This window comes from Parasteatoda tepidariorum, chromosome 7, assembly GCF_982258835.1.
Source record: "Parasteatoda tepidariorum strain Cologne lab strain chromosome 7, Ptep-v5.0, whole genome shotgun sequence".
NCBI lineage: Eukaryota > Metazoa > Arthropoda > Arachnida > Araneae > Theridiidae > Parasteatoda > Parasteatoda tepidariorum.
In genome coordinates this window covers 32,006,794-32,034,277 of record NC_141761.1, presented here as the reverse complement: position 1 = coordinate 32,034,277, position 27,484 = coordinate 32,006,794, and the positions used below count along the sequence as shown (strand labels likewise).

The 27,484-nt window shown below is 27.8% G+C and overlaps 1 protein-coding gene across 2 annotated transcripts; it reads left to right on the top strand.

Annotated features, from left to right (window-relative positions):
- Window positions 1-26,434, top strand: LOC107452212 (rRNA methyltransferase 1, mitochondrial). 2 transcript variants are annotated; one of them, XM_087167621.1, is made up of 9 exons: window positions 1-482; window positions 9,057-9,309; window positions 14,673-14,728; window positions 14,825-14,879; window positions 17,862-17,941; window positions 20,119-20,212; window positions 22,996-23,119; window positions 26,094-26,213; window positions 26,289-26,434. In XM_087167621.1, the coding sequence occupies exons 1-9, from the start codon at window positions 208-210 to the stop codon at window positions 26,336-26,338; spliced, it is 1,107 nt and encodes a 368-aa protein (XP_087023747.1). In that variant the 5' UTR covers window positions 1-207; the 3' UTR covers window positions 26,339-26,434. The 2 variants fall into 2 exon arrangements, with proteins under 2 accessions (XP_087023747.1, XP_087023748.1); XM_087167622.1 differs by having other exon boundaries at window positions 2-482; window positions 9,057-9,310; window positions 14,677-14,728.
- Window positions 26,435-27,484: the final 1,050 nt, after the last annotated feature.

Here is a 27,484-nt window from a genome sequence, read left to right as displayed (position 1 = left end):
CTAGTAAACAAATAAGCGTGTGTTTGTTTATGAACATTTCAATCTTCCTTTTTTATCATTACTTCTATTTTCACCAATAATTGCTTTTCATATTTATTGTGAAAATATATTTCTTAGAGTTCTGCAAGTGGTGAACAGTAAAGATAGTTTTCTGAATTTTAATAAGAAGATTAAAATTTTCTTCTTAACTAACATTCTTGCAGAATAATGTCTTTGGTTACTTATTGGAATTTTAGGCTGTGTCAGTTTCCTTTTAAACCTTTTTGGGAAATTGCTTTCTCTCGAAGAGTTCACCGAAAGCCTTCAAAGTTTAAAAATGAATTTGCATACAGAAATAATTTTAAAAAAGCTTTTGAAAATATAAATGAAGATTTTTCTAATAGAATAATTTCGTCTGACGTTGTTTTAGGACAGAAAAGAAAGAAGAATAAGAATAAAGTTTCAGAAGATCACTGTGAAAATAATAGAGTTGACTCAAATAGGTTACAGTTCTTAAATTTTCTAATTTTAAAATTTTTATTTCATAATAAAAGTAACTATGAATTGTAAAGGAGGCGGCTACAAATAATAGGATTTTATTCCATTATTGAAATTTTAATAAAACTTAAAATCTTGGCAGATATCCTAAAACATATTACTGAAGTACAAGTTACATTTACTCTATCGTATTTTGCTGATTAGTTTATAAAACAGGGTTCGCCAAGTGGGCCCACTTTGAAAAAACCCGCCCGGGTTTTATTGGGTGGGCCCACCTTGAAAAAACCCACTTGGAACAAAAAGTGGGTTTTTTCAAAAAAAAATTTTTTTTTTACTAAAATTTATTGTTTTGCATTTACTTTTATATAATTATTGTGCAGCATAAATTTGTCAAATAGAGTTACATGATTTATATGATTAAGTTGTTAATATTAGTAAAGTAAAAGAAACTCGAATCTTCATATAATTTTATAGTAGGTACTATTGAAAACTTCAAGTGGGTTTTTTCAAAAAGTAATATTTTAATAATATTAAATCAAATAAAAATTTAAATAATATGGTCTCAAAAGATCAATTTTTCAAATATAGTTGCATGCTTTATATATTAATAAGCAGGTTATTATTATTAATTCATATGTTTAAAAAAATTTTTTAAAAAAAACAATTTTTTTTTACCAAGTGATACATTAACAAATTTAAACAGTTTTATTTTCTGGCATTAAAAAAAAAAGCTAAAACTTTTTATAAGAGAACTTTTTAAAACTATTTATCCAAAAATGAAATCATTTTCCTAGAGTTAATTATTTGAAAACAAATGGGACAAGTAACTGATACTCTTTAAAATTATATGTAGTTTTAATTTCACTTTCTATTAATCTTATTAAAAAAACATGTAAGACCATTAAATATTTATTTCAGTTTTTTATTTAACTTAACTTATTTAACTTTAGTTTTTTTCTGATTATAAATATTTACAGATTATAATTTTATAATAGGTAATATCCATACGTTTAATAAATATAGTAAATAAATGTGTGTGAAAACAAAAAGATTAATAAACTTGTTCCTTTTATATTACTGCATTTATATTTTATAATTCTTGAGTTAAAAAATTATGAAACATAATGTACTTAACAATAAAGAAGATTCAAATATGTATTAGTGATAATGCGTTATTTAAACTTAATATAAAATATATATAACCAGGGTTCCCCAAGTGGTTTTTTTCACAAATTGGTTTTTTTTTTTTTAATTTGGTTCAAAAAGAAGTATCTCCTAATACTATCATTGGACACATGGTTGAAGTTAACAAATATTTTAGAAATGTGCATCAAGCACATGGATGGGCAAATGATAAAAACTGCTTGATGACTAAATGATACTAGGTGGAATTCATATTGTGAGCAGGTAAAAACTTATGCCAATAATTACCATAAATATGAAGAGATTGTTCTTGAACATCAAAATGAATCTAATAATGTGTCAAAAATATTAAATAATGTTGGGCTTTACCAATAAACTATCAATTGGGGGAAAAAAGATATCAATTGTTTCTGAAGCTTTAAAAAAGCTTCAATCAGAAAACATTTCAATTTCAGAAGCTGTTGAAATATGAATTAGCTTACTATCGTGTGATGAATTAGAACCCCATAAACATTTTGTAAAAAAATTCAATCAGGCTGTTCAGCCACATCATTTATTAGAATATGCATCCTGGATCCCGAAACAAGGGGACAATTTTTAAATGATGAACAAGACCAATTAGCAGAAAACTGTCTTTCTAAGCATCATCCAGAATTTCTGCCAGGTGTTATGGCATTCAAAATTTCCGATCCTGAATACTTTCCAAAATCAATGATGCTTGACACTGTTATTCAACAGTTTTCATCAAAAAATAGTGGAAAATTATGGCAAAAAAAAAATTAATAATAAGTAAATAAAATTCCTAGCTTCCACAAAATTTCTGTCAATTCTTTTTTCTTTGCACTCAGCACCAGCATCCTCTGTCTCCATCAAAAAACACTTTTCAACTTTTGGTTTGGTGCAGAGTAAACTTCGAAATAAATTAGGAATAGATAAAGCTACAAAACTCGTAAAAGTGCATCACCATCTAAGAGAGAAATGTAGACACTTTGAATATGTTGTATGATAATAATAATAAAGGAAAAAAATGGACCTTTTTTTTTAAGTTAACTCTTAACATCTGCTGACAATTTTTAACTATTTGGAGAAAGTTTATCACAATTAGAAAACAGTTAAAAATTAAAATATTACTTTTAATATTTTTTAAATATTATTTTTAAGATTTCATTTGAATACAATTTATTTTGTTTCTTTTAATCATGCTTAAAAATATTGAAAGCAAACAAAAAATTTTTTTATTAAGTGATACATTAAACAACAATAAACAAATTTAAAGTTTTATTTTCTGATTTTAAAAAAATAAGCTATAACTTTTTATTTATGCTTTTTTATAATTTTAAGATCAATTTGTTTTTTGAAACTATAAAGTTATAATGTATCTAAAAATGCATATACTTATCTAAATATTTGAAAAAAGGGATAAGTAACTAATACTCTTTATAATTATACATAATTTTAATTTCACTTTCTATTAATCGTATTATAAAAACATGGAAGACCATTAAATATTATTCCAGTTTAATTTTATTACAGGTAAAAGTCAGATGAAATTTTAGTGTTTACTTATAACAACACTATTTAATAAATAAAAATATTTTCACAGTAAAATTTATGAGCACTAAATGAAAAAACCCAATTTTCCCCGGGTTTTTTCAAATAAAACCCAATTTTCCCCGGGTTTTTTCAATAAAACCCAGGCGGGTTGGGTTTTTTCAAAAATCCCCGGGTTTTTTCAAACCCTGTTATAAAATAAAACATTTTTGTTTGAAACTGTTTATTGTACTTGTAATTTCAAATATGGGTTCCTTAAAATGCTCATTTTACATAGTTCCTCCTCCCTATTTTAATAGATATTTTATATTACTTTCTTTGTATATTATCAAAATACAGTGTAACCATTTGATTAATTGTTTCACATCTTTTGTAAACATTAAAATTAGTTGCACTGAAGCATATCTGCCCCTATAAGCTGAGGGGTGATTTCTGATCATTGTCATTTCTAGTTATAAGGACAATCAAAAATAAGTAATAAACATAAAATTTAAATTGTTTTTAGAGATAGTTCCTATTTATATACTGTAATCACCGTAAAATTTATTTTTTGTAATCATGTTTTGTTTTGTTTCTGCAACTATAGACAAACAAAGTTCTGAAGGTATCATTTCTATTTTAGCTGACTTTGCATCAGGGTTCGTGATTTTTTTGATTTTTTTTAAAAAAAATCAAAAGAATCAGATTTTTTTGATTTAAATCGGATTTTTTTGATTTAAATCAGATTTTTTTGATTTTTATTCAAATACACTGTAAAAACTTTAATTTATGATTAAAAAAACTTTAACTGTTTAATCAAATTAAATAAATATTAAAACTATATTATAACAATATTTTAGAAGCTCTAACTTACTAAAATAATTTTCATTATAATACATAGCTTTGAATGCATAGCAACCATTTTGAAATAAATGCATAAGGGAAATTTAAAGACTAGATGAAATAGAGAATTTAAAGGATACTTCAGACTTTCTGTCTAGGTTTTTCTGAGAGGTACCTATTTTGTGAAAATTTAGACATAATTTGTGAAAATTAAAAATTATATTAAAAAATCAACACAAAAATATGGTATAAATATGGATTTATAGTTTCTTATGAGACACAAAATAAAATTTGTAGAAAAAGTCTTTTATTAAATTATTCTACTGCTTTTCCTAGAGTTGAATTTGTGAAGGTACCGCTAAATGGTAGTAAATTGGGCTTGGACAGATCCCTGTATTTTAACTATTAAAACAAAGTTTCAATTAGCAAACCATAATTTTAATTTAAAATTATGATTTTTTTCCTCTTGATTTTTAAAATGACAAAATAAATGTAACAGATTGTGTTTATAAATGTAGTCATTCATCAAAAAATAAATAAATATTTAATCAATATTTTTATTTTAAAATATTCATTTTTAATCCTACATCAAAATAGATAAGCTAAAAAAATATTTAAAACAAATCTGTGTACTCATTGGAAATTGTTTTTCTCACAAAATTTCTTTATAGAAAATCTGATAATGTCAAAGATACTGTAAACATGAGGAAAAAAAATACCAGTTAATAATCCTACTGCTTCAAATAGACTTTGAAAGAATTCGAAAGGGAAGAATAACACTATATCAGGAAAAAAATATCTGAATTCATCAGCCTTTTTTTTCTTCTCTTTTTGGTATATTAGGGTAATTGCTTTTTAACATAACCACAAGCTTTCGAAATATACATTTTCCACCAATAAAATATAATGTAGATTTTAAGAAAAGGTAAAATTTTAATTTAGAAAAGGTAGAATTTTAATTAACATTATTTGAATTTTTTTTTTTTTTTTTTTTTTTTTTTTAAATTCATGTTTAATATTTACTTTCTACAGCTTTGCAAGTCTATATTAAGACAGCATTAAATGTTTACTTTAATCTGTACTTTCAATCTCAAGAATAAAAAGATTTTTAAAAATGTAATTTTAAGTGTGTTGGAATTTAACACACACCCAAGAAAGAAAGTAATTTCATTAACTAAAATTAATTAATGCAGCTATTTAAAAAAAAATTTAAGACTAAGAAAAGAAAATAATAAGAGAATCAATAATTTAAAACACTGTTTTTTAACTTTTAAAATCAATATATATATGTTTTAAAAAATCAGTTGATTTAAATCAATGATTTTTTTAAAAAAATCATTTGATTTAAATCAAGATTTAAATCATGATTTAAATCAAGCTGATTTAAATCAACGAACCCTGCTTTGCATGCAGTTTGATTTGATATTTGCTGATTTTTTAAATTATAATTTCCAAGCTTATCAGATAGCTGAAGTATATAGGAAAAAATTTTTAATTTGAAAAAGGTAATATATGGTAAAAAAGATAATATATGGTAAAAAAGATAATATAAAATCAAAACTTATTGAAGTTATTTCAAGGAACTGAAAATTCAAGTGTTGGAACTATTGCTACTAGACAAGGCCTTATTCAAAAGGGAGGGGAAGACAAGGACAATTATCTCGGGGGCCTGGTCTAAAATCCCACAAAAATGTCAATTTTTTAAAATCAATTTCTTAAAAGAAAATTGGTTATAAAATTCTTTTAGATTTATATAAAAACTACAATTTTGAACATGTCTTCAAAATTTCTACAAAAAATTAAAAAATATATATATTTTGTCTTTTAAGAATTAGCAATAAATTTTGTCCAGATGCCTGTGTTATGACTTTTGAAATGCCCTTTACACACTCTCTGTTAATGAAGTTTAAAAATTCATTAACAGACTTGTGGAAACTGTTTCTTATATCCTGCAGAACATGAGATTGTATTATCTGCCACAGGAATATGAAAAGATGGTAATTTCCTTTAACTCATAATGAATCAAAGGAAAGAAACCCCGGTAATTGTATTTTGTGAATTTTTCTATTCAATCTAATGTTTGATTTGTGAATTACTGTTGTATAAAGTCATTTTAAAAAAGATTAAAAGAACAAAGTGATCAGTAATTACACCAGAAGTGACCCGGAACAATTACCTCGATCACTGAAAATTTAAAATATTTTTAATTTCAAGAAGAAAAAAAAGGTTGCACGTCACTCTTCTCATAAGTTGTCAAACTTTTGACAAAAGTTACATTTCTGCCTTGAGTAGTTTTTTCTCAAAGTGGATATCTGCTTTTTTTGATCAGGAATTACCACTGGTCCCTCTGAAATAAGTATTGCAATGATTCTTCTGCAAATCTGAGCACCATTTATTCGAGGACTTCCACAAATCAATAATTTATATTACAACAAAATTTTCTCGTAGTTCCGCTAATCTAAAATTTAATTTTCAGTACTTAGGTAAAATCTTGTTTAATAAGATATTTATTCCATCAATAACAGTACTTTTTGTTTCTTCTCAAATTCATATTTAAGCACAGTGACTTATTTAAGCAGATTTGTTATAGAAAAATTCAACATTTCACATTTTCAATTACAGTATTTTCAAGAAAAAAGTGAAGATTAAAGTATAATAGAGACCCTCTTAAGAGGACACAATACCCCCGGGGAAAATTTTCATTGTAAATTCTTTTTCACCTCCGTAACTAATTTAAAATTGAAAGTATAGAAAAAATAAGTTCCAACAAACCTAGAGTAAACCATGAAGTTTTAAATACTTGGAAGAAATTTATTAAATATCAAAATGAAAATAAATTATAAGACAATAATTTAGGATTATGCAATAGAGAAGTTCTCTTCCAATAGTTAATTTGCATTTTGATATTTTGAAAGAAAAAAAAAATATATCTGCAACAGAAACTTAATGGCTTAATCTAGGTTCTCCTGAACTCACTTTTTCTTTCTTTCTTTTTTTAAAGAAAAAAAATATAATATTAGTAATGGAGATGAAATTTAATTAGTGTTGAAAAGTTTCTCCTGTGGTGTGGCGTACTCTTAATTGCTGCATTATTATAAAAGTATAAGTTTTTTTGAAAAAGCTAGGTGGTAGCGGTGCGTAGCGTTTGTGCATAGCGTTTGTAAAAAGTACTTAAAGGTGCTTTTAGGGAGATTTCGTTTTTAAAAGCTTTTAAAGGTGCTTTTTTTCAGCTGGCATTTTTAAGAAGTGCTTTTTTTTCACGAATATTTTTTTTCTTCCTTCACTGATATCTGGCGGATCCCCTGCATTTCTCGAAAAATGGGATGTTTGCTACATAATCATTCACATGGACTTAATGTCGTACCCATGTTATGACTTGCGCATGCGCGCACACTCGAAACTGAAACCCGAGTGCTCCAATTCGGATAGAGTCAGATCCTTATTAAATGTTTTTCTTTTTTAATTTATAATTTTATTCTTGTTTATTTTACTTCTAACACTTTTTTGATGTAGGGGATAAGGGTACTTATGTTCAGAGTCAAGTTGAATTCACTTGGTGATGTGGGAAAGTACTGATTGTTGCGATTTACGTCCGTTTCTTTTTGAGTTTTTTTTTTAATGCAAAAAGTGTTAATAAAAAGTTTTTGTTTTTCAATAATATCATTGATTCAATATGAATTTTTTGAGTGCTTGAAAATTTTTGTAAAGTGCTTGAAAAGTTTTTAAAAAGTGCTTATTTTTGATTCAAAGATTTGGCTACGCACCCTGTAGATAGAAACCGAAACAAATTCGTTCTTAATTTTGAAATGATAGATTCAACACTAAAAATTTAAATTTGACTTCTTCACATTGAAAAAAGTGACCATAAAAGAATGATGTTCACTAGAAAAGCTCTTTAAAAAGTGCTATCATAATAAAAACGATGATAAAAAGAAAAGTAAATACAAAAAATCAAAAGAGAAACAGACAAGAAATTGTTCTTAGTTCAGAAATATAACTTTAACATTGAGAATCATAGTATTTTTTGTTACTATTGATCTGTTTTACTATACAAGAAAAAAGTGACATTTAAAGAATAAAGTCTATTAGAAATGCTTCATTAGCATTCTTCGCAATAGTTAAAAAAAAAAAAAAAAAAACTTGAAACAAACCAAAAAGTTCTTAATTTTTAAAATGTAAAGTCTTAAAAAAAAAAGAGATGAAATTGACGTGTCTGAATATTATTAAAAAATGAGCAGTAAAAACTCATGGTTCAGAATAAAGTAATCCAGTTTCGATTCTTCAAATTTGTCTTTTCCATGTGTTTTTCAGAACATAAATTAACAATGTTTAGAACTTAACAAATATGTGTAAAAACTATTTCTAATAACATGTAGTAAAAAATTTGTTTTATTCTTTATTAAATTTCTCCCAAACAAAATTAGTCAAAAAAAAAATTTCTAAATAATATTTCAAATATTCGGTTAAAGGGCTGAGTATTCATTACTTCCCTAATAAAAGTATCGGATTTTCAGTTATTGAGGGAACCCCACGTTTGTGTTTAACCTGAAACCTCTGAGAATCTAGATGTGCTACTGTCTGGGAGTGACATTGTCGTTGCTTGATTAACATTTAGATTTCGTTTTGGTCTGTTAATGCCGTTAATAGTTGCTTTTGCCCCAAATAGAATGTTTTTAATTACCCTCGAGATATTAAATTTATCAATAAAGATAAGATATTGTTTAACTTAAATCCTCAATTTATTTTCAATGCACACAAAATTCTATTTTTCATTGTGAATATTTATTAAAACACCATTCATTAAAACATAAAGCTACATATTTTGGGAAGAATTAGCCTCTTCTTACGAGAGAGTTAAAAATTAATTGATAGAAAATGGTCAGTAGGAATATAATGAAGGAAAAATGGACTTCCCAAATAAGTTTTTTCTTTCTATTTTTTGTGTATAGTGTTTTTTGAAATTTTCATCAATTATGTATTTATTTTTTTCAATTTTTATTGTATTTTTAGTTTTTTTGGCTTTTTTAAACTATTTATTTAAAAAAAAAAATTCTGTTCTTTAGGTTACGAAAAAGCACATCTTTTGAATATAGAGGAGAATTACTCTTTGGTGTACATCCAGTATATTTAGCCTTACTGAAAAATAGAAGAAAGTTCAATCAGTTATTTGTAACAGACAATAAAATTGAAGAAAACAATAATGAATGTGTTTCACATAGAACAGAGATAATAAGGATGGCAAGATCTCTTAAAATAGATATAAAAAATGTTATTTCTAAAGATTTAAGATATCTAGTACCAGGTGCTGTTCACCAAGTAAGCTTCTACTGTTGATTATGTATTTTGATTTGCATGATTTACATTTTGTCTCTACTGATTTTATCTAGATGTATGCCTATGATTTCCTGTTTGAATGAAGCAAAATAATTTTATTTTCCTATTTCTTGCTGTAAAATATACTGTGGAGAGAAAATGGTACAGATATAAATATCACAGCTAGATTTGTATATATAAAAAAGATAATAATACTAAAAATTAGTTACAACTCTGAGAATGTGCAAATTTTACTGCAATATATAGGAGTTTTCAAATATTAAAGATTACAAATTCTTCCAATTAAAAATTCTATGAATCTAACTAATTTGCCATTAGGGCTGTGTCTAGGACAGGGATGGACAAACTACGGCCCGCGGGCAAACTACGGCCCGCCGGAAGGTATTATCCGGCCCGCGGATAGAATTCTAACTTGCCGATCCTTAGCGAATATAAACAAGTTACATTTTACATCCATTATTTTGTCTACTTTGTTTAAAGCTATTTTATCTCTTTCCTTTTTAACAAAGTACTGATGATCTTTTTACTTTCTCTATTGGTGGAATTGATTGAAATAGTTAGCACAGACAGCTTCAATTGGCAAAATTTTGAATGCAGAAGTTCTTTATAGAATAGCCGCAGATTAGCTCCAACTAGCGTTTGTCTTTCTCAAGGATCAGACATATGAAATTTAACATCGGTGAATTGTGCTTCACATGTGGCAGACAGCGCATTTTAAGCTCCAACGAACTGATTTTTCTGCCGGTGCGAGTTCTAACATTATTTATTGAGTATGTAAAGATTGCACATTAGTGTTGCCTCTAGAGATGTTTGAGTTTTGCAAATCATTACTAAAAGCTAGTTTCCGAAATTTAATATCTCATGCCCAGAAAATCAGTGCTATGTTTGCTTCATCTTATATATGTGAACAAGTGTTTTCAACTATGAACCTTAGAAAAAATCATTTCAGAAGTAGACTAACGGAAAACCATTTAACCTGGTTCCTTAAAATAAGCACATCTCACTTCGAACCTCAATATAAGGAGCTTTTAAAAATGAAATAGCAATTTCATTCATCTCATTAAATATTTGAATAAAAACTTGTATATCGTATTTTTATTATTTTTATTTTACAAGTTTTTACTCGGTCCACCAAACTCCCCCCCCCCCCCCCGATTTTTGGCCTTAGACTAAAAAAGTTCGCCCATCCCTGGCAGGGTTCGTTGATTTAAATCAGCTTGATTTAAATCACGATTTAAATCAACTAATTTTTTTTATCTATATTGATTTTAAAAGTTAAGAAACAGTGTTTTTAATTTTTGATACTTTTATTATTTTCTTTTCTTAGTATTAAAATTTAATTTAAATAAATTGCTGCATTAATTAATTTTAGTTAACGAAATTACTTTCTTTCTTGGTGTGTGTTAAATTCCAACATATTTGAAATTACATTTTTAAAAATCTTTTGATTCTTGAGTACAGATTAAAGTAAACATTTAATGCTGTCTTAATAAAGACTTGCATAGCTGCAAAAAGTTATTAATAAACATGAATTTTTTTCAAAAAATAATACAAATAATGTTAATTAAAATTCAACATTTTGAATGAAAAAGCGTGAATTAAAATCTACATCATATTTTATTGGTGGAAAATGTATATTTTTGGAGCTTGAGGTTATATTAAAAATAAATTACCCTAATATGCCAAAAACAGAAAAAGAAAAAAAGGGCTGATGAATTCAGATGTTTTTTTCCCAATATAGTGTCATTCTTCCCTTTCAAATTCTTTCAAAGTCTATTTGATGCAGTAGGGTTATTAACTGGTATTTTTTTCTCATAATATGTTTACAGTATCTTTGACATTATCTGATTTTCTATTAAGAAATTTTGTGAAAAAAAATTCAAATGAGTACATAGATTTTCTAATTTTTTTTTAAGCTTAACTTATCTATTTCGATATAGAATTAAAAATGAATATTTCAGTATAAAAATATATAGATTAAATATTTATTTATTTTTTGATGAATGACTACATTTATAAACACAGTCTGCTACATTTATTTTGTCATTTTAAAAATCAAGAGAAAAAAAAAAGAAATCACAATTTTATATTAAAGTTATGGTTTGCTAACTGAAACTTTGTTTTAATAGATAAAGTAAAGGGGTCTGTCCAAGCCAAATTTACTACCATTTAATGGTACCTTTACAAATTCAACTTTAGGAAAAGTGATAGAATAATCACACAAAATACTTTTTCTTAAAATTTTATTTTTGTGTCTCGTAAGAAGCGATAAATCCATATTTTTACTATATTTGTGTTGATTTTTTAATATAATTTTTAATTTTCACGAAATAGGTACCTCTCAGAAAAACCCAGACAGACCCCTGAAGTATTCTTTAAGTTCTCTATTTCATCTAGTCTTTAAAGTTTAATCATGCATTTGTTTCAAAATGGTTGCTATGCATTCAAAGCCGTGTATTATAATGAAAAATTATTTTAGTTAGAACTTCTAAAATATTGTTACAATACAGTTTTAATAAAGTTAATTTGATTAAACATTTATAATTTTTTTAATCATAGATTAAAGTTCTTACAGTGTATTTGAATAAAAATCAAAAAAATCTGATTTAAATCAAAAAAATCCGATTTAAATCAAAAAAATCTGATTCTTTTGATTTTTTTTTAAAAAATCAAAAAAATCACGAACCCTGATCCCTGGTCTAGGGGGTGGCCAAATGGCTGATCACCTACAGATCCCAAAACTCTCTTTCTTTTATTACGAGTTCATTCAAGTTGATAAAATTTTAAAATTAGAAATGTTTGTGATATTTTACATTATTTAATTTTTTTATGTCTTTACAATTGTAGTTGTAATGATTTAAAAGAGTTATTAAGCTATGGTTATAATAATTTATTTTAATGGTTTTTGACCATAATAGTTTTTTCATGTAATATATTTCTTAGTTTGTAATAATTTACATTAATAATTGTATGACTTTTTGCTTTAAAATGTCAGTGGATTTCATAGCAAAAGTTTGAAAATTCAGTAAAGATGTTTTGATTTGCCCATTGCCGTTAAAACTATAGGCTCCGCCTATCATTCTACACACATTTGATAAATGTTTTTACTAAACATATTTTTCTTTTGTGGACTAATAAAAAATTAAAATCTTCTAACAAGTGCCAATTTAACTAACTTTTAATCAAGAAAAAAAAATTTCCTCTTCATTTTGTTCTCTAAATATAAGAGATAACTAAGGCCCGGATTTTGATGACATTTGCATTTTTGGACATTTTTTGTCCCTTAGAGCATTTTTTGAGATTTATAGGGCATTTTCTTTAAATTTTGGGGCGTATTTTGCTCCTTGAAGCATTTTTTAAATTTTTTGTTAATTTTTTCTAATTTTTATTATTTTTTATAATTTTTTATTATTACACTGGCTTCCAAACAATGAAGAAAATCTCTAGGATATTAAAAGGTGAAGCAACATCTTTTTAAATTGAAGAAGAATTGTCAGTAAGTGTGACCGTCCTTTTCAAGTACGCACCAATAACATCAGTAGACGTTGAAAGAAGCTTCTCCTGGTATAAAAATTTGCTTTCAGACAAGAGACGCTCGTTTACATTTCAAGATATTAAAAAAAAAATTTAATAATCCACTGTAATTCTGATATTTAGTAATATTATGAGATGGAAGTTGTTATATTCATTTAAGTTTCTATACAAAATGAAAATGTTTTGGAGTCAATATATTTTCCTTTTTTTTGTTATTTTAGGATATAAAACATATTTTTCGAACTTTAATGAACGTAGAACAAGTATTACATTGCTTTATATTTTTTGAAGCGACTCATAATAATTTTAAAGAGCAAAACATTGTTTTAGTTCAATATTTTTACTTCTATTTAAGTCATGTCATAAGACATTTTTAGCGCAATTGTCGCATTTTAAGGGCATTTTTTGCACTTTTAGGGGCATTTTTTGCAGTTTGTAAGGGCATTTTTTGCACTTTTTAAGGGCATTAATTGAGATTTTTTAGGTCATCAAAATCCGGGCTCTAGAGATAACTAAGACTTAGTGTAGGAAGTTAATTCAATGACATTTGTGTCAGTACATTGAAAAAACTATTGAGTGGAATAGTCTTCAATTTTATATGGTAGCTGTGAATAAGAAGGACTAGTGAATGTAGAATTTAGTGAGCACAGCTCTCTCCTATTTCACCTACAGAACTAAAGCAAGCCTTGAGCCGAAGCACTTGATGGCTTGATGATTGATAAATTTCTTTCTGTATTATATATTTTTTAATCATAAATTTCTAAAAGGAAAAGGTATTTCTTTTTGTGTTAACATTATAATAAACACTATAGCTTGCACAACGCTGACATGTTGATACCAATATAATAACTGTTTTGAGATCTAGAAATTATTTTCTATGCCAGAATTCAAAACTATTGATGTAACGCGTAGTGATTTGGCCAAGTACCGAATACTTGGCCAAAAAAATCTGCCGAATAGCAACATTTGTTTACAAAATCATAAACAAATATTACTTTTTATATAAGTTTAGTCATTATTGAAACTCACCTACATTATTGGTATTAGGTAAAGGGAAAAAATATAATAGTTATCCATTTGAAATATTTAAATATACTAATAGCTATAAAAAAGACTAATAGCTATATATATATATGTATAAATATAAACTGATTTTGCTCTACTTTTTCAAAGTAAACATTTGAAAAATGCAGGAAAATTAGTAGATTGGAGTAAGAAAATACAGTGCCCAAGCGGTGTACAGGGAAATCAAAAATGTCCTCTTTGCAAAACTGTCATAAGAGGTATACATGCAGTGAGTGACTTGTAGTTCCTTTTACAATAATGTCAATTTTCAAGTCTTTACTGGTAAAATTATTGAGACATTTTCTTTGATTATACTTTTGCAGTACATTTCCAATTTTCTAAATAAAATCAGATAACCGATGGAAACTAGGCGAAAAGAGAATAGGGTTAAGCAAAACTATGAAAATAAAGTTCTAGCAAACTCAGTGTTTGAGTGTAACTTCTCTTAAATGGAAGATGCATGTGTTTTTTAATTTTTCCATTTGTATAATTTTTCCATTTTTTTTTATTCTTATTATTTTGCATAAAATACTTTTTGGGGAATTATTTAGGATCCATATAATGACTCCAAAATAATTCAGTTCCTCTCTTTAAATTATATTTTTAAATCAAATGTTATGCTACATTTGGGGCCATTTCCTAGATAAAAAAAGTTGAACTTATATTCAAGATACAGGAATGCCAAGTGAATACAAATTTTTAATTGTGATTAACACTATTTTTATAATAGAATTCTTCTTTTTATGTTGGGTGTCTGTCTTGATGCTGAACATATACAATTGCTCGAGTGGAAAGAAACTGAGTAAGTTTACCTATGAATGATTTACATAAAGTTTAGTTTAAAATATAAGTATATGTGAAATTTTCTCAATACTGAAATTTATTTTTTTCCCTATAGATCTGAAGTAGCACCTAGTGAATTTCCTGTGTGGCTTGTTTTGGAGGACATTTTGGTTAGTAATTTTTTTGCTTACCCTATCTCATACAAATCTTAGGATAGAAGTTTTGCAATCAAATAATTCTCTATGTAAAATAAGTAATTGGCAAAAAAGATGTCTTGAGGGAAATTTATTTATTTTCGTCAAAAACTTAAGTTCATGATAGGCCTAAATAATGCTTGTTGGCATTTAATTAGATTATGAAATTTTACAAAAGAGCAAAAAGCAGTTATGCTACTTTTCATTCCTATTTTATGATGAATGGCTCTTAAAATATAGGTTCAGATTCTTAAAAATTTTGCATTTTTTAAAACCCTTGTTTGTGTATGTGTATATATTAGGGTACACTGAAACGCCCTGTGTTTCTTAAAATTCCTCAAAAGTTACTTGCCCTTATGTTATTTTTGTCCGAAATGCTAAAAAAAAAGTATTATAATCGAGATTTAATAAAATTTAAATGACATTTAGGTTGTCAACCAGTCGAACAAGTTTATATGTTTATAAAAATAGGAATTCTATTAAAAAAAAGCTTGTAACGAGTAAAATTAAAATAATATATTTTCTGATTAAATATTGAAATTAAAATTTTTTATGATATTTTAAATGAATACAGAGTCTTTAGTCTTCATTTTAAATTTAATTTATACAATTGCACTCTATTTAAGTTTAAATGAATTTTGATGCTTTGTGCTGATTTCTCTGTTTTTTTTGCATTTTGTCTATGTCATCATTGCCTCGTTTGATTCCTTATTTTGCATAGTTATTGACATTTAATGCCTGCAACTTTATAATAGATATGGTATAAGATGCGAAATCCGTTCATTCTGAAACCTCTTCTGCTACAAATATTGAATCAAGTTCTAGTATAGAAAATAAAAACTAAGAATCTGCTCTAGATAAATAAGTAATAAGTGTATCAGCAGTGAGATTTTTTTTTAAAATTTGAGTTTATTAAAAACCATTACATTTCTACTTTACAATTTAAACAAAACGTCTGTTAAATTGATTTTTAAAGCTTTCCATTCCTCTAGTGCAACTGTGTTACTCCAAAGAGAGAGCCGAAAATCGATCCCCTTAGATTACAAAAAACTAATTCTACACTCAGATATGACAGGATGGACAAACTTGTATTTTAAAAGACATCAAAGTAATTGCAGGTCATTACAAGGAGCATTTATGTCAGAATTTCAAGTTATCCACCAAGTTCTGTTGAGGAGAGTGACTAAGCTGGTAAAGTGTCACAGTTTTGTAAACTGTTGTTGTGAATTGATTATATCAATTAGTAGTTGCTGTATCTGTTAATCAAAATTACAAAATTCAATCATGTTTGGCACTTTCTGACTTTATTCACTGACTTTAATTCATATGCTTTCAACTTTGATCAACATGATCAAAACTATTATGAATTGTTTATGAAAGATTTAGTTATACTTGTTACTTAGAAGGCTCAATCTTTAGGCCATCAAAAATAGGAGACTATATGATTCCTCCTATATGCTGACTAAATAAGTGCCAGTCTTAATTTCTTTTGCATGCTGATGCATTCAGCAGAAACCTGGCCAGTATTGGAAGAAATATCAAATGTATCTAGTTTATTTAACATATGCGTGAAATATATAATTAGGAAAATCTAAGTACAGCAAAATGAGGCCATTTTTAACAGAACCTGTCAATATTTTGCATTGTCAGGTGATTTGGTACTGCTGAGTTTAAGCGCGCGAATTTAAACCAAAGCGCAATATGAGAGTGCCCTAAGGACCTACTTTCATGCTCTTCAGAAATTGGCTTACATGTTATAGTTCAATAACAAAGTATATGATAAATACAAGAAATAAAAAATATTATTCTTGAAAAAAAATTCCTGTGAAAGAGTAAAGAAAATTTAAATTAAAAAAAAAAGGAATTTGAAAACAGTGGGATATTGGTTCTTGAAAAAAGGAAAATAGAACCTGAAAGCAGCAAAAAGGCACAATTTATGACACATTTTCTATTACTTATACTCATAAAAAGACATTATGCAGGCTTACTTTCCAATGCACTTTGCAAACTGGGCGTTTGTTCTTGTCTCCACTCTATGAAAATAAATATTGCAAATTTGTGATTTTTTTTTTTTTAACATCTAGTTTCTAAATGTTTATTTTATCTTGTTATAAAAAATAAAATTGAAGCTAATGGTGTTAATACAAATCAGTATTTTCCATAATTTTTGCAGTTATGGGTAAATTATTTATTTTAAAAGATTAACTGATTTTTTTTAATTAAAGAAACTTTATCTGTGAACATTGAACAATGGGCATATCACTTTGACTACTCTTTGAGGATTTTGTTTCTTTTATGGATTTCTTCAAATGAAACCTAGAGGAAAACAAAGGACATTTGCATGTAAGGTAGCTAAATGTGTTTGTATTGAAATTATCATAAATCTTATAGTCTGTTAAACTATGTAAACTTTATAAACTGGTCATTTGCCAGACTCTGTTTTCTCTACAACTCATTTGTCCTAAAAATTCATTTGTTTCACTGGTACATTTTCACAATAGTGTGGACGTGTTTTGTCTTCTTCTGTGTAAGAAAAATCAGTTGTTATGGATGATATATACATCTACTGTCTGACGCAAAAGTAAAAGGTTATTGTTGGTTTGTTGTTTTTGGGGAGATTTATTTTCATAAATATTTTTTGATCGATCATTATACTAGTTTCTTTTTATTTTTTTACCTTATCATTTATATAATATTGTTTACATTTTTTATAAGATTTATTTATCTTTATTATATTGTTTACATTCATTACTTAATTTATATTCACTACATTATTTGTATTTATCATAATATTAGTATTTTTATTAAGGTAATGGTTATTTTGATCAAATATATTTGCCAATCTGTTGTTGAGCAAATGCACTAATGACAAATAGGTAAATAGCATCAAGCAACTGAGCATTGGGCAGGGGTACTAGAGCTACTATGCATCTTTATTAAGTGTTTTACTTTTTCTAGGATCCAATGAATGTAGGTGCTATTATCAGATCTGCATATTACTTTGGTGTAAAGAAGATTTTTACTGTCAGAGGAAATAGGTATGTTTATATTATTTTGTTAAGCATTATTCTTTTTGTGAAGTTTGTGAAAGAGCAACAACTATGATTTTTCAGTAGACATTACTTTGAATTTATGTAGGTCTCTAAAATTCTGATATTTTTTATGACACATTAACTTTCATTTCCACTATGAGTAACACTGTTTTTGATCTGCTTTATTCTCACAATTTCTTCATAAATCCATGTTGTTTTGTCAGTCACTTTTTTGCCAGTTATTTCTATAGATTCCCACATAGTTTTTGAAACTCTTATTTTTAAAAAAAGAAAATGGAATTATATATGACGTGTAAAATTGAAAAATAGGTGAAAACACAAATTTTTAGATTTTGACTGTTTGTCACTTTGTTCACAGTTTTTGTAGTATAAAGAGGGCTTTATTCTTAATCTGTCTAATATTCAGTATTCTTGAAAACTTGTAAAATTCACTAAGTATATTTATCCTGAAGCAGGTTGTATATTTTTCATTAGCTTTCAGATAATCATTGAGGATGAATCCAAGATCCTTTTTAGTAGATCATTAGTGTAGCTCTAGTGCTATGTTAACAATCATACCAAATATTCTTAATTAAATGTTGTCTTCATTTTAAACCCTATAAATTTTCCTTAATTGAAGCATGTAATTAATCTGCATTTATGTTATTAAATAAATATTTAAGTGGTTTTTACTTCTATGTACATTACGGTTTTTCTTATTGTATGTTATAATTTATTTTAAAATAAAATTTTGTACATTATATCTATACTTATATGATAAAAATATTACTCTTTCCCCCTATGTTTTAAATTTTTTTCTCCGAAAAATCTGTTTTTAAATAAGAAGGCTATTTTTGAAGTCTATGTCTGAAGTCGATGATGCTAACCACACCCCATTACTTTTTCTTCCTTTCTCTAATTTAATGCGTTCCTGATGATGGGGATGAAAACGATAAATTGGTGCAAAAAATATCAGACAACTGATCGAGAATTTGAAAACATGTAAACTTTGAAACATATGCAGTTGTAAACCATAAAGAAAATTTACAAACAATAGTAAGCATTGAGAAAAATATTTTTATAATTGTGTCTAAAAACAAAAAATATTTAAAGATGACACATTTTTTCTAGTACTTCATATCGTAAATGTTAATTTATGACAAATAATCTTACATTTTTTTTACCTCATTTCTACGTTATACTTTTTTTTAATGCTATTCCGACAGAAAAAGTAAAATCGGGATTCCACTGTATTTCTAATTTGACTGTTTTAGTTATTTATTGTAATCGGCATTAAATGGGGGACCCATTCTTGGGTTCAAGATTATCAATATTTAAGTCAGTAGTCTTCAAAATTTTGAATGAAAGAACTAGCCTTCATTTGTGTTACACGGAAAGCAGAAAAACTTCCTTTTTATCCTGACGGCAGGGGAATTCCAACCCATGATCCTTCTACCACTGAGGATACTTTACATCAGCACTGTGGTTGTTGCAAGCCAGGAGCAGAATTCATGTTGACCAGAAATCGCTGCGCTTGATCCTGGGTCATCTCATTGGGAGGCAAGCACTCTATCTGAGTCATTGCAGTTCTAAGGTGACTGTAAAATAATTTAGGGCCTAGAATATTGATGCTCATATTAAAAGTACCATAACTGACATCAACTTGTTCATTGTTTATGCAAACTTTTGCATAAACTCCTAATATAGATGGATGCTGTAACTTGAAATATATGTGGAACGATCTATGTGACTATGTTTAGTGATTGATCTTCGGCATTGATCTTCTTCTTTCTGTTGACATAAAATTAATTTTAAGTTGACAGTTTTTGGGAATGAAATTTAAATGTAAATCAAAAGAGATCCTTAGAGATTCATTTTCATAAGGGTCCCTTAAAAATAATCTTAAATGGTCCCTCGATATGTTTTGTTGGGACCCTTATAAACATTAGTGATCACCGTGAATGTTGCTTACCCCATTATTGAGCTTAGGATTAATTTTAACATGCATAATGCTTTTTCTCCTGGTACCAGTCTATGTATATTGAAGGAATTCATAAAAGTGCAATATTAAAGTTTCATAATAAGAGAAAAGCCATTGGAAAAAAAATTTACAGTAGAAATATATTGTGAAATATATTAGTTACTAAGATCATAATTTATTAATAACAACTATTTTTTGGCAGTTGCAAAATGTCTCCAACTGTCAGTAAAGCTAGCTCTGGAGCTTTGGAAATTATGGATATTTATCAAATTGAAAATCTTGAATATTTTATCAAGGTAATTTAAAATGTTCTTACTTTTTAGTGTTTTTTATTGTTTAAATAATAAGACTAAAACACAGACTTAGATATATATTTTAAACTACTTAGATTTAGATATCACAGAAATATTTTTGAATGTATTGATATTCTGATAAACTGTTAAAGTCTTAGAGAAAGATAAAAATATATTAAGAAGTTTGATATAAATACATAATTTTAGAAGTAGCTACAGATAAATGAATATAATTTTCCTACTAGCATAGATACTCAAGTTAGACATATGATACCGAGTAGCATCTTTCAGTCGGTTTTAATTATTAGGTTTACTTTCCCTTACACCTTCCTATCATTTGAAAGGAAATGTGGTTAATACTTTCTTGAAAGTAAACCTCCCAGGATTCAAAGAAGAAAAAAAAAGCAATGCATACCTGTAAGTCATGAGAACCTATGGAATAGATTATTCACATCAGCTATCAAGTGTCTGAATAAATGTTTTATTTATATGAACACCTCAAAGATTATACTTCTGTTCTCTTTTTTATCCCAGCTGTGTTAAATACAGTCTTCAAATTGATAAGAAAAATTAACGAAATTTTTAATGAGGAAGAAGCATTGAGAGCATTTAAGATGTCATTTCAACTCCAGGGGTCTCATAACTTTTGTGGTCCAGATGAAAAGATCAAAAGATGCCACTGTCCAAATAATTTCAGGAGAGTAGTATCATTTTCTCTCCTTTCTTTACTAAGATAAGGCAAGGTGATGTAGGAGAAAGAGTGAGTTGTTCAGTAGTAAAATAGCTTAACAATACTTTCAGTTATGGATAATGCAAAAAATTTACATGCTTTAAAAATGGTGAAAAGTTGCATTTTTTCCCTTGCAATTTAAAGCAGAAATAGTTTTTTTTTTTTTTTTTTTTCAAATTTAGAAAAAGTAGTGTGGTTTAAAGAGAGAAAATAACGTTTCATGACCAAAATGACTGTCCGCTACGGATACGGAAGTGTCCACTTTGCGGAGAATGTACATAATGGTTTATTCATAGAATATTCCCAGGGAATTACAAATATATGTCCTAATTGAGAGGCGCCCGTTTTGCAGGAGTATCCATAACAGGAGATTTCACTGTATATATATATATATATATATATATATATATATATATATATATATATATATATATAATAAATAAATACAAGAAAACACTAAGAAAGTTAAGAAAAACAATAAGTATCATTTATTGCACTTAAGCTGCAAGTAAACAGCACTCATTAGATAAGTTCAAAATGAAGAATAAAACAAAGAAAAATTATAGACATATGAAAAAAAGGGGTTGGGAAATAATAAGTAAAAAAATAACAACATATTATTTAAAAAAAAAAATGAATTTTTTTAAAAAACCGGAAAAAAAAGATATAATCTTTTCTTCAGCCCACACGATTATATCCGCAAAACAGAGTGCTTTCTGATATTGTATCAATAAAGCCAAAGCAAAATATATTAATACAATAGTGTGAGGAGCACTCAAAATTTTTTTTTATAAAATAACATAAAAATAGATCATAAAAAGTAAAAATAACATGTAAAAACAGATAATAAAATAAAATAAAAAGAAAAAACATTAAAAAGGGGGGACTATAAAGCGAGTAGCAAAATCATAACAACTTACATGGACTGATATTTTTCAAAAATGATTTAAAAATGTTTTCGCAGAAAGATTGCCAGATTACAAAATATGAAAACAAAAGTTGAAAGCAAAAGCGCAAATTGAGTGTAACAAGAGGGTTTTAAAGTGTCGTTCTTACTGCACTGCTGAAGTGATTTGTTATTCTGAGTTTTGATTTGTTAGTTACCAAGGTTGGTCCCGAAATGGATGTGCGCAAGGTAATATTATACTGGATAATTTTAAAAATTGATCATAAATAGTTTTAGAAGATAGATGTTTATTTAAGAAAAAATATAAAATAGAGAAGAGAAACATAAATTGCCTGCTTTGCAAATAATTTTAGCCGCGGATTTGCACGATATGGATTAGCACATAGAAAAATTATTTAAATTATCAAAGAAAGAATTTTAATAGATAATTTTAACACGGATTTGCCCGAAATGGATTTGCACATGGAAAAATTAACAAAGAAAAAATTTTAGCAGATAATTTTAACCACGGATTTGCCCGAAATGGATTTGCACATTTTTTTTCCGGCTTTTTTTCCGGTTTTTTAATTAAAATTTCATTTTTTTTTTTTTTTTTTTTTAAATAATATGTTGTTTGTTATTTTTTTACTTATTATTTCCCACCCCCTTTTTTTCATATGTCTATAATTTTTCTTTGTTTTATTCTTCATTTTGAACTTATACATATATATATATATATATATATAGAGAGAGAGAGAGAGATAGTGAAGAACAATGGAAATTTGAAACTCAGAAAGCTTCAGATCGATGGATACCAGCTTGCCTGGGAATTAAAGACGATCTGTGTACAATGCTGAACATATTGCTACAATCATGCCATTGGTCACAAAATTGTGAAGCTTTTATTTCCCTGACTCATAACAGGCTCTAGCGTGATTGTTTTGCATAAAAAAAAATCTTCCTGATCTTTATTGAGAATTGAAAGTGTATTATTGTATGTATGTATTGAAAATGTATTGATCACACAAATTTTTTTGTTTCATATAACATTTCCTGTAAAATGCTTGATTCATTTAATGTTTCAACTGTTATGTTTTCTACAGTTGTATTTATTATATGTATTTATTCATTTTATCAGTATACAATCTTAACTACTTTTTTTTCTTTTAGGTTATGATATCTCAGAATTGGAATATAGTTTCTACAAAGACTTACAATAATAATGGAACAGGATGTGAAAAATTAGTAAATGTTTTAGACTTTAAACTTAGAGAGCCTACAATTCTAGTTCTAGGCATGTGAACCTATAATATTTCATATTTTAATAAATTATTTTCAAAACAAACTTCAAAATAAAGAGAAATTTTTTGTTCATTTTGATTTATACTTGTTTTAGTATCAACATGGCTGTATTTTTTATAATTATTTTACTTTTGCCCAAAATATTTTTTTCTACTTTATTAAAAAATAACATTTTGCACTTAATCTTTTTATCATAAAAAAATTTACAATGAAGCAAATAATGTGAGAAACTTTTAGGGGAGTCGAGACATATCATCAGGATTAAAATTATAGGATTACAATGTTGTCATTCGGCCAGGAGCGTTTCCTTATTATGCTGTGTTCAAAACCACATGAAAAAACAGTTCATAATTGGGGCACGCTCTAAGTGGCATTTGATGACATTATCGGGCATGTGTTCCGTACGAATAATCTGATATGAAATTTATTGGATATTATTGTGTTCTTTTTTTATTGTTTATACACCAAAGAGCCATTACATTATGATCACCCTGCTAATAACATGTAGGACTACCTTTAGCCGTCAAAACTGCTAGCACCTGCCGTGGCATTGATTCCACAAGGTGCTGATAGGTAGTCTGAGGTATCTGGTACCAAGCGCTCACCAACTGGTCCTGCAATTCCCTCACATTGCGAGGGGGTAGCGTGGCAGCACGAATTTAGTTTTTCAAGTAGGACTACAAATGCTCTATTGGATTAAGGTCAGGTGAATTTGGGGGCCAAGAGATGACTTGAAAGTCACTGGAATGTTCCTCCAACCAATCCATGACGATTCGACCCTTATGACATGGTGCATTATCCTGTTGGTAAACACCATCCCCCGCAGGAAAAACTGTTGCCATGAATGGGTGAACCTGGTCTGCAACTATGTTCAAGTAGCTTACAGACGTCAGGGATTGTTCTATGAGGATTATGGTTGTCAATATGCCCCATGAAAACATTGCTCCTGGGCGAGAAACCATGAAAACCTGGGCAAGCCCATTGTTATAGATGGAGGGTGGTCATAATGTAATGGCTCTTCGGTGTATATTGTTATTCACCTAAACATAGGTTAGCTAGAAGATCAAAAAATAATAGTACTCATTCAGCAGTATCCTTTTTATGTGTTTCTTTTTCAATTGTTACATTTAAGTATTCTGTTTTCAATTTATGTATTTTATGTTTTGTCTGTACATTTCATGATATTTACTGATTATAGTTAATGCTTGACAAAAGGAGAAGCATTTCTATTGGGAATGTCCTCCTGGAATTTTTCGAAGTTAGTGAATCCAATTTTAAGCCAAGCTTTTCATCCCCCCTTTAGCTTTTAAAAATTTTTCACATTTTTTTCGCTTATGTTTGGAAATATACAATATGTTTTGATTTTTATATTTCATCATTCTTTTATTATTCAGTTCAAAGGATTTTCAAACTAACATTTAAAAAATTGTTCAAACTTTTTATTATTGTTACAAAATAGTGGAGAGCAAAGATTTTTGTTTGACTAGTACCTTTACAGCTGAACTGAAATTTCATGTCCTGGTCTAAGACTAGTAGGGCAAACTCGAAGGGAGAAACTGAAAGTTTTGTGATATAAAACAACATTTTTTCATCAGAATAAAAAATAAAAACATGTAAAATAAAAAAAAACTACATGAATGCATTTTAATAACAATTCATATAAATTTGTGTACAGCTAATTAACTAACAACATTTTTATTGAAATTCTGCCTAATTGGGTGAAAACTTTGAAATGAAAGTTCATAATAATAATTTACAGCAAGTTTTTTAAATTTTCACTAACTACCCAACAGATCAGAAAATAAACCATTTCTAAAGCGAATTTGAAACTTCCAAACATAAAAACAGCCAGTTATGATGACATACATCAACAGAAAAATTATTAATTCATTATATAAAAAAAGTGCAGCTTGGTACTTTCATTAAATTTTATTTATTTTTTATTTTATTCAAATTTCATGCGAATAAATGTTATGCCATAGTAAGTGATAAATAAAATTCATTAGAGTAGTTTTTTTATTGAATAAATCAGTATTGCAATTTGTATTTACTAAATTTATATTTTCTATTTCTAATATTTAATTTTTGTAATTTCATTCCTAATTTTCTGTAACTTTACAATTCGAACTAAAAGTGATGCAAGAATCTTTTAATCATCTTTTGAATTTGTTTTAATAATGTTTGAAACATCCAAATTTCTATTTGTGAATGCCTAATTTAAGTGCTGAACAGAAGTTCAATTTTTAAAGTATGTGATTAGGATTTTTGATAAACAATCTATTTATATATTTTCTATATTAGCATAACATGTGCCTTTATTGTTAATCAAAATATGACATTTTATTTAAATAATTCTACAACTGCGTAAACATTATTGACTATACTATATTTCTATTTAGAGTTTAATGAACATACATTTGTTTTTTAAACTAGCAATAAAAACATGTTATTAGATCACTAAATAAATATGTCATCCATATCCTGTCTACATAATATTAAAAAAAAAGTAACAATGGTAAAAATCATTTTGTGAAGTTGCATTTAAATAATTTTAATATTTTAATGGAATTCTAGAATGTGACTTCAAATAAAGAAAACAACGGCTTGGTTCTGGAGTGAAGTATGTGGCGTCATAATAAGGGTTGTCATTTTAAGTGTAAAAAATGAACGCAGGAAGTGCCCAACCTTATCTGTCTACTAACCTTAACCCCTAACCACATTCTTTATCAATTTATGGATTTAAGGTTTTATTTAACTAATTAATATACGTTTTTAAAGGGTAAGAAGGAAAATTTTCAGCTGTGAAATTATTTTACAACATCCTTAAAAATGTGACAAAAATTCCAAAAATTATTTTTAAAAAAATTCAAAACAATTCAAGTAATAAAGAAAAAGAAGAAAGAAAATAAATCTCATACTTGTTTTTACTTTTTAAAAGTTATTTATAAAAATTTGAATGATTGCAGGCAATGAAGGAAGAGGAGTTTCACCTATCATCCAAGGACTATGCAATACTTTTATTTCAATTTACCCCTCTCACACTTTGCATAAAGGCATTGACTCCCTGAATGTTTCAGTGGCAACAGGTATGTTGTTTTTTATTTTTGAAGAAATTTATTCATTGCTGCTTTAATGTGTACATCTCTTATTTTTTTTTTCAGGTGTAATTCTTCACTGTCTTTTTAAATCTTGGAAGAATCAGCTAGAATAAAATTTTGTTTTCTTTTAATATTTCATTCTCACTTTGTTACAATTTCTCACACTTGTTATAGTTTAATAAAAAAAAATATTTATAATATATTGTAAACTTTGTTTTGATATTTGTTTATTCATTTTATGGTTCTAAATTCATATTTTGTACATAATTTTGAAAGAAGAAAAAAAAAAAAAAAGATTTTAAAAGTTTTATTTTATTTTAATTACGTCCATCATTTGCTCTCTCGAGCATGAGAAGTCTTGCAGTCCAATGTAACAAAGAAATATCTCCAGGGGAAGAGAACATCTTGAAACTAGAAGAATTGCGGGCCTCCTGGAGGTCAGAGCAGTTCTGTAGATGCCCGCCATTCATATGGGCCCTATTTGTACAGTTAGGAGAGTCAGAAAGACTCTCTAATGCACCTGTAAGTAATCGTACCCTGTCAACAATTGGAAATATGAAGCACCGATAGCTCTAGGGAGATTTTTCGGAAGACAGGATGTCAGAAGACTCTCCAGAAACTTGCTCTCTTTTGGAAGAAACCCGGAGACTTCAAAGCTTTAGTTTCACAATTTGTTTATCATTTCTCAAATTTGTCGGCGACACAGGGAGCTCCAACAGAGATGCCTCTTTGGCAAGGTTATCAGCCTTTTCATTGCCCCATAAGCCACAATGGCTGGGGATCCATTGGAGAGTTATCTCCTTTCCACTAGACAGAAGAGCATTAATAATGTTTTTACAATTGAATTCAATGGCTGTAGGAAGTAGAACATATTTTGAAACAGTGTGAATTGCGGCCTGGCAGTCGATGAGGAGGACAAATCTATTTTCAGGTCTTTCTAATACCTTTTGGAGAGCCAGGTATTTTGCGAACATTTATCCATCGAAATTGTCACAGTTTGAATTGAGTGGCTTTTTGAGTTGGAAAAATCTGGAGAAAACACCTGAGCCTGTTCGCCTAGAAGCTCTCTCAGCAGAGCCATCGGTGTAGATGTGGAGCCACTCATCGCTGGGGTATCTCTCGTTGATGGTGGCAATGGCAGCAGCTTTAAGTTCTGCTTGAAGGGAAACTCCCTTCCGGATGGGAAGCACAAGGTCAAGAGCTGGAGCTGCGTATCTCATCATTCCCGGAAAAACTGATGGTCTAAAAAAGACCATCAG